General features: G+C 42.5%; 1 protein-coding gene across 1 annotated transcript in view; it reads right to left on the bottom strand.

The window, feature by feature from the left end:
- Positions 1 to 731: 731 nt before the first annotated feature.
- Positions 732 to 12,007, bottom strand: part of LOC306780714 (uncharacterized protein) — a 16,452-nt gene continuing 5,176 nt past the window's right edge. The window contains exons 4-13 of the mRNA XM_079273148.1: positions 11,836 to 11,958; positions 9,023 to 9,079; positions 8,516 to 8,666; positions 7,080 to 7,179; positions 5,295 to 5,382; positions 4,153 to 4,239; positions 2,961 to 3,088; positions 2,368 to 2,495; positions 2,034 to 2,129; positions 732 to 1,425 (exon numbers count right to left, since the gene is read on the bottom strand). Coding sequence (XP_079129274.1) covers positions 1,253 to 1,425; positions 2,034 to 2,129; positions 2,368 to 2,495; positions 2,961 to 3,088; positions 4,153 to 4,239; positions 5,295 to 5,382; positions 7,080 to 7,179; positions 8,516 to 8,666; positions 9,023 to 9,079; positions 11,836 to 11,958 — 1,131 coding nt within the window. The 3' untranslated portion in view covers positions 732 to 1,252. The remainder of the gene's footprint in view (positions 1,426 to 2,033; positions 2,130 to 2,367; positions 2,496 to 2,960; positions 3,089 to 4,152; positions 4,240 to 5,294; positions 5,383 to 7,079; positions 7,180 to 8,515; positions 8,667 to 9,022; positions 9,080 to 11,835; positions 11,959 to 12,007) is intronic.

Here is a 12,007-nt window from a genome sequence, read left to right on the forward strand (position 1 = left end):
TGTCTCTGGCATTAACACTTATGGTTGTGTGTGTAGCCCAACAACTACACTTTACTCACAAAGCTGCAAAGCGTAGCGTTACCTTTTACACCAATTTGCTTCCTTCCAAGAACACAGTTTGACAATTTATTTGAAACTGAATCTTGCTTGAAACAGCTAATTAATCACAACAAACATGTAACATTGTATTGATGGACTGGCCTTTTATGTTGATTAATACATTTTTCTGTCAACGTAAATGTATTGTCTCATAAATATTTGAGCAGGGTTTGTTGCTGGTGTATTCATTCACGGAGAAATACAACTTTGCTGCCATGCAGCGCTGCAAATTCACAAGCTACTTGGAAAAAAACAAAACAGTAAACACAAACTTGGTGACAACAAATGCAAAGGGTTCAATTGCGTCACAAACTCAGCTGCTGGAGTTGAACAATCAACAATACTTCATTGTCATAAGGGACTGTATAAAAATGATTAAAATATTTAAAACGCTGTAGAGGTTTATGCTGGTTTAAACTTCCGTTCTATCCCTTAGTTGACAGATTAATTGTGATCTTATAATTATTAATTCAATACAAAATGAAGGTATATCTGCAAATTGAGTCTGATGCAATACTGACATGAAGATAAACTAACTTGTGGTATGTTATGGAAAATGTCAAGCAAGTACAAATCATTTTTAACAGACCAAAACATACAAACCAGTGTCTATTTCAAAAAGTTGAGTCTGCTGATTTTGATGTATTTTAATCATCATTTAACTCCACACTGAGAGTGAATCTGGATCACCTGGACATCTTCACAGTCCGATCGTCTACTCGTCGTCTTTAACGCAAACAAAAGGCGACGACGCTCTTAAAGAATCCATGTGGCCTGAGCTCATTTGAAATTGTAAGGCACAAGTAACATATAGCGACATTCATTCAAATGTAAAGGCTTGAAGAAATACTTTCATGGTAGAAGCATAAATATTGCTAATACACGTAGAAGCAAAGCATCATCTGCAACACGTCCTATTTAATGTTAAAGCATCCGTGTTCAGCATAGATGAGCCGTTCAGGTGTGATCGTGTCTTTAAGCACATACGGTTTAAATGCCAGTGTATGTGTGTACATAACACATCTACACATATTAGGCTTCCATTGTACATACATGTAGGTTAACATCATGTGTGTAAATATAGATGCATGTAAGGTTTAAGTGGATATGTGAGTGTAGAAGACCTAGCAGAGTCAGAAATCTGTTTTGTTTCTCAGCGGGAGAATTTTCTGGGTCTGAATGGAGGAAGGGCGAGCTGATGCGACGCCGTGCTCTCCTCCTCTATCGGGGCCAGCTCCTCTGCTGAGCCCCACTTTTTCTTGGAGTGAAACAACGATGCCAACTTCCTGTTCCTGTTCCGTTCTCTGGCCTGAGTCACTTGAAACTCTGCGATTCCAAGAAACAAAAGGACACACGATGAGAGAAAGCTTGTGATTACCATTAACTACATTTAAGAGATATCACTTTCAGACGCAGGGACATCTGGTTGTTGCAAAACTTACAGCTGCCCTTCAAGACTGCGGCAGAATAATTATTATAACAACAATAACACCTCGCTGATTTTAATCATTTTAATCTCACGAGTGCAATAAAAGGCTCAGACGCTGCTTATTTTTAAATCTGTAATACTTTTGTTCAGAAATGTTTTGTGCAATATGTTACAGTAAGATAATGAATAGAGGTAAGAAGAGGTGCTGGTAGGTGGGTTGTGTTGGCAGAGCCAGGGTAGCTGTTCCCCCCCCCCAGTCTTTATGCTAAGCTAAGCTAACCAGCTGCTGGCAGTATAGCGTTGTAATAAGCAGACTGATATGATCGCGGAATTAATCTTGTTCTTTAATTTGGCGTTCAAACTTTTCTTTGAAATAAAAACAGCATATTTTACTTTGTTTTACAAATGCATTTAAATGTTATACTTCAGACTTAACAAAGACAAAGCAATTCAAAGTATCTAACTCTTAACATTTCATAGAGCAGCATAAGTAAGAGTCACTCACGCAGGTCGCAGTCTTCCTCTGGACCCTCTGGTTCTTTGACGTTCAGATAATGGCCGGCAAAATGGCCGCTGTAGTCCCTTAAGTTTTCTTTGGCCCCTGATGAGAAAAAAAAATAAAATCTCTGAAAGCTGAGACTAAAGTCTTGGAAGACTGCAGGTAGCTACTTCACTGACACCTTTCACCTGAAGCTTGAAGAGACACTTCATGATCCAAAGGTAAACTAAACTACCCAGTCGACACTCGTAAACTGATTGACTGCACTTTATTGTTAAATCATGTATTTTGTTGTGCATTAATGGCGGTGCTATACTGGTTAAATGAAAGCAGTTTTTACCATATGTCACGATGAGCAGGTCTAGAATATGCCGATGACCATGTAATGCTGCAATGTGTAGAGGCGTATATCCCTGCAGAACAAAAGGAAAACATGCATCAAGAACATTTGAAAACTTGTATGATGAACTTCATAATTATTCTCATTTTAGGGACAGTGGTGATATGACGCGGCATGCAAACACACCCCGTACAGTCGGCTCATTGACACATTAAAGAAGGCAGTTCATTAAATGAATTGACATTTTGACTTCATGTTGAGTTCAGAGGTATAAGTGTGGCAAAGTGTGGAAGGGTTTAGTACCTACCCCCTAGAGTTTCCCAGGCCCAAACACAGCCAATGAAAACAATGTGGGAAAAAAATATACAAATTAGCAAAGGTTATGGAAACATAAGATAATGATAAAAACATAATTGCTTGGCAATTTGCTGAAAATTGCATAGTTCTAGCGTTGTGCATGCTGGCATATAGACGCACTGTTTTGGGAAACAATTAACATGACATGACATGATTTATTAGCGGAGTACTCCCGCAGCCCGACAACACGAGCTGCTGTGATACATTTGCACAGCTGGATCATTTAGGAGCGTTACGTCACTGAGGGGCACAGAAGAAGAAACCAGCAGCCACGTTGCTGTCCTTTTTGTTGCAAGTTAAAATCAAATAACTTACTGTACATACCCATCACTTGCTGATTAAGAAAAACCTGGATACTCACATGCTGCAAGAAAGAAGAACACCACGAATAAATCAGTGATGTTGCACAGAAAATAAATAATACATATAGTTTACTGTTTACACTGTGTAAAGATTTTATAAAAGCACCAATGGTCAACCATTCATGATCGTAACAACAGCGGTATCGAGGTGTGTTGAAATAATATGTTTGATTTTTCTCCATATCGCTCAGTCCTATACCCAGTAAAATTGTGGGGACTCGCCTTCCTTTTGGGGACAAAATGCACATCCCCATAACGTAAATAATTACATTTTAGGGTGAAGACTCGGCTTAAGGTTCGGGTAAGTTGAGGTTCGGGTAAGTTGAGGTTCGGGTAAGTCGCCAGTAAGTGAATGGAAGTCAATGTCCTCTAAAGTGATGGAAACACGACTCTGGGTGTGTAGGTGTAGTGCTGCCGGAACGCACTGTAATGCCACTCGCAGTTTACATAATCCAGCTTGAAATTCCTAAACTTTGTTTTTAATCGCTCGACGATCGGATCATCATTTAAGTGTATGTCTTGCAAGAGAGACAATATTTTAAAAAGTGGTCAAAGTTGTCATCTTGACATTTATGGTGTGTTAATTGATTCACAACGTCAACTGGTGCAAGTTAAGTTAATTACATGAGTAACATGCGAGAATGTACAAAAGATGTTGCTGAGTTGCATCATGGGAAATGTAGGAGCCAGTGTTTTTGGAGCTTGACCTATGTTACGGACTAAAAGTCAGGATATCTTCTGTCTTAAGCAAATCCCCGTAACTCATTCATGTGTAATGAATAGTCATAATTCCCCTTTTAAAATCATTGTCTAAAAATGAAAAACCTCTTTAAAAAAAAAGAAAAAACTTGAATAAGTATATTTGCCTTTAAAGACAGAAAATGCTTATCTGTCACTTTGTTTGCCAAATTGATGTAAGTGTACATTTTGGTCCGAGGTAATGAAAGAACTCGTTGCAGATTTCTACTCTACAATTCAAATATTCAACCAATGTCCAATACTAAGTGTCCCTGTAATGACAAAAACAATATATAGTCAATGTATCATAAAAATAAAATGCACTCACTGATTTGGTGTTGACATCAGCACCCGCATTCGCCACCAGAGCAGCCATGTCCTTGTTGCCATGTTTGGCAGCCCAGTGCAGAGCTGTCTGTGTGCAATGAGGAAAGAAGAGTCATTCATAAAATGCACTTCCTCTGACAATATTACAGAAGATAGCAGGCATGGTAAATGCTTTAGCATCATCACAAGTTGTCCGAGCTGAGCGGGGCAGCTTCTTATTGGCCGTGTGAGGGCAGAAGGCCAGCTGTGCACAGAGGGGAGTGGAGGGATGGAGAGCGGGAGGGATGGAGAGATGGCTTCCTGCCATCTAACAGAGCCTAATTACAAAACAACACAGCACTGTGCCCACAGTTGGTGGGGGGGGCCCCAGCCGCCTGTCACCCGGTGGAAGATTGATGATGTTAGTGTGACCTGCAGAGTGGAGACCCACCCAGACATCAGCGCACTACTGTCAGCACACGTCAAGGAGGAAAACATGGGCCCCCGCGACACGACACCCACATGTCCACATGCAAAGATGTGAAAATAATAGACACATGTATGTACAACGCACACCGAAAAAGCACACGCAAACCACATCCACCTGTCGGACTGGAACTGTGATCTCCACAGTTTCTCCGACACTCTTTAAGCAGCGTAATTATGGGCTATCAACAGGTGAAAGCAGAGCGTAAGTGCAGATGTCTGCAAAGTAACCACATCCACCCCTTCTGAGTCTGACCCTTAACACAGTGAATCAAACAGTAACCATCAGAATTACATGGTGACTGTGGATAGATGGCAACCTTATAACCGCACTCTTTTTTATTTTATGTCTGTCGAGCAGACGAGATGAAAAGTACTTTTCTTGGCTACTGAAAAGTTGTGGAGATCCAACAGCAACAATGTTGAAATCTCTTTCTTTCCAAAGATTTTGAACAGTTGAAACAAGTTAATATCATTGGAAATCTTTTAAACAGATACGCACCTTGTTCATATACTGTCCTGAATGAAAAATATGTCTGTTTGTGTCCTAAACTACTTTCAAATCAACCTCAGAGTTCAACGATGCCACGTGCGCAGTATGAAACGTGCTGGTAAGCGCTCAAAACAATCACTTTCACAGCAAAAGCTGTTTGATTCCACAGCGTGCTGAAACAATACCTCGTGAGTGTTTTTTGGACACACATAATTGAGGGCTCGCCCTAGTTTTTGCCTCTCGTGCATTATCATCATCTTAGTCGCACAGCATCTGGAAAAAAACAAACTGCCAATCTTTGAAGAACACAGAACTGACAGATGTTCTCGAGCAGTTTCCAGAATACTCAGACTCTTCAAACACAAAAATGATCTTTCACAAATTGTGTCTCTTCCACTTAATCCAAACAAAGATAACATCTGGAAATGACATCTTCAATATACCGAAATGTCAACATTTTACAGAGTTTTTTTTAAAGAATGGGTTTATATTTTTCATGTATTGTACAAAAAAGTCCTTTCCGGCTACTTGGATCCAGAAATATAGTTGCAGGCCAAGAAACTGGTTCAATTAGTTTTTCTTTTCCTGGAAGACAAAAGATATATTTTTTTCTTCCCCAAGGTGAGAAAAGTCTTTGAGGATTCTGGAAATACCCTCAGAACAGCTGTAAGTGTTGTTCAACGACAACACCGGGCATTTATGTAGCAGGGAAACAGATGTTTAGCTCGGTGATTTTGAATGTGATGATAACACACGAGAGGCACAAACTGGGGCGAGCGCGCCGCTTGAACAGCACACAGGTCCTTTGTTTTGTTTAGAAGCTATGCTGCTAATGGTGCTAATCGTAGCACAACAAGCCTGTCCAACAGCTGGCGAGAGAAAAATGTCTGCTTGTACCCACTGAGGGGACTGAGGGAGCGATAGGTATAGCTGCACCTCAGAGTGCCGTGCGTCTGGGAGACAGATTGTGATAGATGCTGTCTGGCTCAAGTATCTCCAGCTCTTTTGTCTGTCCCCTGTCACATCTCAAGACAGATTGGCCAAAGGGCTGTTTGACAGGCGGCTCGGCGGGCCTCCCAGTGGGCAAGGGTGATGGACGAGGCCGAACAGGATGCAACGTCTTCCCTCCCGTCCTGCGCCTCTGGATTCTATTCCTGCCCACTGGGGGTGGCCACCTGTCCAATCACTCAGGGACGTCCCTGTCCCCGCCACGCGCTCACCAGTGAGGGAAGTGGTGTCCCAAAAAGGGACTCCCATCAACAGGCGACACAATGGCCAGTGTGCCTGACACTTGACGTGGAGGAAGGGAGAGAGGAGTGATGGGCCAATGATGTACTTACAAACTGTGTGGCAGAGGAAGTCCGTCACAGCAGGAACGAAGGCCCACGTCACGAGGAGAGCAGGGAGAGAGGAAAAAAAAAAAGAAGAGCGTTAGACTTTGGTCTGAGGTGTTCTGACCGGTCTTCACTTTTAAGCAACTTCACACATTTTCTATGAGATCATCAAAACCTAACAAACATTTGGTCAGAGCAGGAAACGCTTAAGTCCTCCCAGGATGAAGAGTAATCCCTTCAGTCCTGGTCAAACATGTGATTTAAAGCCTGGTCTTTGGAACACTTAGCACAACTTCTGTTGAGCAAAGTGAGGACATGACAGAATTCAGATCAAATATCGATATGACTCCTGGTTTTAAAGACTGGTTCTTGTGAGTCTCGGTATCGCTGAGCGTTATCTCTGGAAAGGCATCCACCTCTGCAGAACAGGGAAAGGCTGAGGGCTAAAGGGAACATCAAAGAGGCCCGAGGGGGACTTAGCACCTTCCCAGGGACACAACCTGCATTGTTCTACAATTAATCCCAGCCTGCTCTATTACTTTCAGATTATCTTTAAGTGGGTGAAGTCTTTGTGGGGCATTAAGACTCTCCTTAATCCCCCCCCCCCCCACACACACACACACATCTTCTCCCTACACTTCAATGGCGGCCGTGCTATCTTGTCCGGGTGTGGATGGCAGAGGCTTAGGGCTACTCTTAGAAGGTGGTCTGCCATGGTCACAGGGCAGTGTGAGAACTGTGACACAGGGGAGGGACAACAAACATGAGCTCAAATCTCTTAAGCGCACAGGGAGACAAATAAAAGGATTTGGGTTGTCAGGGGGGCACAGGAGCTAAAAGCTATCTTTCATAATCCGTTTGATAGTGGACCTTTTGAAATGCATGATCGGGATGTTTCAACACAGGGTTCTCAGAATACCATTAAGGGGAAAAAGGTCTCGGCAGAATGAGCTTGTGAAAGTTACACAAGATAAAACACAGCGAGCGTCATTGTGCATTTTGAGCTACGCCATCACAGATGAGAGATCAAGAAACGCAGAGGTAATAATACGGGCGGTTTGAATGCACGTTGCAAATGAGCGTCCGTTTCCAACAGGCTACAGTGGGCGTTGGGAGTTATTACTCTGGAGTGAAACTTACCCCCTGAGAAGGATGGTTGCCGTCACAGTGTCGAGAGCCAAAGTGAAAAAAGGAGACGCTTTTAGTCAGACAAAAAGCACGTAATAACAGAGCATTGTTAATCACTACATCTGTAGCTGGTATGTCAAATACTCACTGAGGTAAAGTCCTGGTTCGACCCCCCCGAACAACAAAAAAGACACAAAAGCATAAATTTGTGAAACATGTATCCAACCACATGAAACAGTTTGAGTTGTTTTTTTTTTGTAGAAAATGTGTGTACGTTCAGGTTTCTTCACTTTGTATTCGTCTTACATTGAAGGATTATTATTTGCGTTGTTTTGGAAATTAATTAAGTCAGTTTTGATAACATTGCACCCACCAGAGTGATTGATTAGATCTGGGAACAGACGACTGACAACGCTGTAACAAAGTCCGACAGGGCAAGAAGGTGTTGAACCAAAGGAACTTAACAGTCCCTGAAGATTCGGGAAAATGAGACTGAAGACAAATGAAGTGCGGACAAAATACATTTTCACACATTAAGAAACAAAAACACAGACTGTTGCGTGACACTGATTTTTAAACGATGAAAGGAGACAATAAGCTCCTCCCTCCGCAGCACCAATGATCTGAGTACGACAGTTATTTATTTCAACTTTAGACCGTACAACTAATGTTTGTATTTTTATATTTGTACCCCTCTTCCCTCTCGTTGCTGCTCCCTCCCTCTCATACAGCTGATACTAGAGGCACCTCGTACTTCTGTGTTCTGTGAATGAAGCCGTACTCAAGTTGTAAAAGTTGACAAATAGGCGGAGCGGGTAATAATTCTTCCGTTTGTCCTCGTTGTTTCCTTCTAATTAAGTTTGGCTATTAGCCTTGATCTGGGTTTAAAGCTCATTTGATTGCCGTGTTTCTTGCCACGTCAGACTTTGTGGTAGCGATATTACCGCATACAGATGGCCAAAAAGATCCCTCGTTCATTTCGGGTGGCGTTACCTTCTTGTTTGCCAGCGAGGGGTCCTGTCTGAGCAGATGAGAGAGGTCAGGGACTCGAGCGCCTGCAGCGGAGTAGATCCACTCCTTCTCGATCGGATCCAGCTATCACAGGGAGGGGAGGGAGAGCTCAGATGTGCGCACACACACACACACACACACACACCATACTGTCCACATCCTGTTGTGGGCTCTATTGATAATGCTGAAGCTACAAACCTCGAATCCATTTCCTACAAATGACTGAGTCACAGCCAACTGACACATTTGGGAGACACCCATGACCACAATGCACATAGGTCAGCAGTTCATGCTTTTAATTCTGTTATTGGTTTAAAGGGAACGAGTAGTGACGTTTCCAAGACCAAACCCCAACGGTCGTCTATCAAATGTATCACTTGTAACTCCCCTAACCCTTTTGTAATAAGAACAATACAAGAAGAGGAAGGAAAATGACTTACAGCGACAGCAGCGGAGCCCATGCTGCCCGTACACTCCTCGTCTTGCTCGGATTCGGACTGAAAGACAACACACGACTATTACTCAGCGGTGACAACAAGTTGACTGTGCTGCATCAGTCATAATCGTCTCACGGCAAGATCCAGCATCACATGGTGCAAAGACACACACACACACACATCCATTTTCACGCACTGGTCACACTGCTGTGATGTTTCCCAGCTGACGAGACGTGACCGAAGGGCGTCAGACAGACAGAGAGGTAATGAGGCAGCGAGACAAAGGTGCCGGTTTCACACATAAGGGGTAATGAATAACAATCCAATTACCAATTAACCAAAAAACAACACGCCTACAGCCAGGCCATGTGTTTCTGTCACCATTTCAGTCTCAATGGGCCAAGAGGAGAGAAACAAAATGAACACAGACATCTAGCGATGTAGAAAAGTGTCACTTTGGCTGATTTATGCGAGAGGTTTTTTTTTCTCTTTTTCCTCAACTTGATTGCAAATTGTTCTCAGATCACACAGAGACATGATGTTAAAACACTCGGCTCTTTCAAGTCTCTTGCACAAACTGCCACACGTCAGTGTACTGAACATGAAAAGTGGAGGGATTGTATTTTTCCAGCCTATTCCACTCTGGCATGTCCTTTTTTTCCCTTTTGGTGGAGACCATTAAAAATAACTAAAACCATCGTTGGGCATGAAGGGAACGACTGAGGGGTTACACGAGCTCAAATACTCTCGTTTCAGATGTTTTTTCAGTTATTCGTCTGGTCTTTGAATGATTCGAAAGACGCATCACAATTCTCCATAGCTCAAGGTGATCTCGACAAGGTTTTGTCAGACCAACAGTTAAAAACTTGTATTTACAATAACCTAAAACAGAGAAACTAGAATCAACAAATGTTTGGCATTTTTTTCTTAAAATATAAATGACATCATTAATCAATGATCTATTCTTAACAGACTAATCGCTGCAGCCCTGGTTGTTTTGTCTTGGACATTGTGGAGCCTGTGGAGTAGAAATCGATTGAAATGAAATTGTACTTAAAAAAACAAAACTAACTTGACGAGAGTTTTCAAAGTGCAGGGGGGGCATCAGCTGACCACGAAGTCAATAATGAGATTTCATACTGATTCACAACATACCACGCATAATTAGCTCAAGTTAATGTTGTACGATTTTCTCCAGCAGTGGACTCGTTCTCTCGGGATCAGTCTTGGCCTATGTGGCGGACCACCAACCGTCCGACATTACCGTCGTCAAAGTGACAATAACCAAAATCAATTCATCTCAAATGCTAATCTCCCACCGGCTGAAAGGAAAGTTTAGTTCCTTCCTTCGCAGGGAACTGTAGCTGCAGCTTGAATTCATGTCGGTTACATTGGATCCCCATGGTAACAGGTTTAACAGCAACGTGATCGACCATGTGTACCTTTCTGTCTGCCTACATTATGAACATTGAGAGAACCATCTCAAAACTTCCTGAAATATCTTTGGCATTCATGAACTGCAATTTATTTGTACACACGTCCCAATACAGGTATGTCGGGGCTCTAATTTCAATTCATTATAAATCAAACTGCCCACAGCTGCTCTTGTCTTTCACTGATCACAATACAAACTGATACAAGGACAGGGACGCTGCTCTCCTCCTGATTAAAACCAAACGTGAAAGGAACCGGAGTTTCATCTGCCGCAGAGCGGCATCCTGCATTTGGGAGTGCGATATTATAAATAGGAGCAAAGCTTGCAGCCTCAGGTGTTGTGATTAAGAATCGTGTGCGAAAGCAGCCAGGTAGCTTCTCAATGTGGGAACAACTGTCAACACACTGGGTGTCCCAAATACAGAGTTCAATGGTGTGACTAATACCTTAAGCAAACACACTTAATCTGATTGCTGGTGCTATATTAACACGCTTCAGCATATTCCATCTGTGGATTGTGCAGGCCATCAGGGAGAGCCACACATATCTTTCTCTGGGATGAATCTCAATCTCTTTAATGGCCACAGATGATTATTCTCTTTCTAATGACTTTCAACATGTCGCTGCTTAACATAATAACAGAGGGCTTAATTTAAATGCAGATTCTCCCCCCGGTGGGTCCTCCTCCCACTCAAATTCAACACATACTGCAGTCGGTTACAAAAGCAGGTAATTCACTTAGCACCACCTGGTGGGTAACAGAGGAACCACCAGAGTGACCTAGAAGTCAGTGAAATGATATACTGTACTGAGTTTGGCAAGTTGTGTCCTTCCTCTGAGCATTTACAGTCAAATGGAACAAAACAACGTTTAAATAAAATGTTCATCGAATCGTTTTTTCAGAATGAGGATATTAACAATGAAAACTTTAAATCAAAAAGGTGCAAACTAGTGAGCGTATAGCTATACCACAAAGTCATTATTTCCAGACCCATAAAGGTTTGAATGAAACAAAAATATTTGTGTTCATAGTGAAGTATATGGCTTCAGCATCATTAAAAATAAAGCTACATAAAGCCATTTACACCACAAGATCTGAGATCAAATGTAAACATAATGTAAGCAAGCCCTGATCACATATTGTGTCCACTTCCAACGTTTATTTGACCAATCGTTTTTCAGCTCCGCATCATATTTCTGCCTTTTTTTGCAGCCTCGTTTGGCCAGGAAAGATGTGATGTAGCTTGAGAAATGAAACACAGCACGCACACCTACAGTCACTGACACTGTAAGTGTGGCAGTGCACATAATTAACAGTGTGCAAAATGGGCAAGCGAGTGCCAGCAAGTGGCACGCTGCCTCTCAATCGGCCAAATTGTCACCTTTGACCCCGAATCTTTGTCCGGCTCATCGTCCCCGTTGCTTTGCGCCGAGGGGTCCTGGGCTGGGATGGCAGGAAGTTGCAGTAGAGCGTTCTGCATGAAGGCTGTTCCTGTCTGCTGGTCCTGCAGGAGTATGGACATGACGTGCTGTAAACATTTAGCCGTGGCAAGT

This window comes from Melanostigma gelatinosum, assembly GCF_949748355.1.
Source record: "Melanostigma gelatinosum genome assembly, chromosome: 8".
Lineage (NCBI taxonomy): Eukaryota > Metazoa > Chordata > Actinopteri > Perciformes > Zoarcidae > Melanostigma > Melanostigma gelatinosum.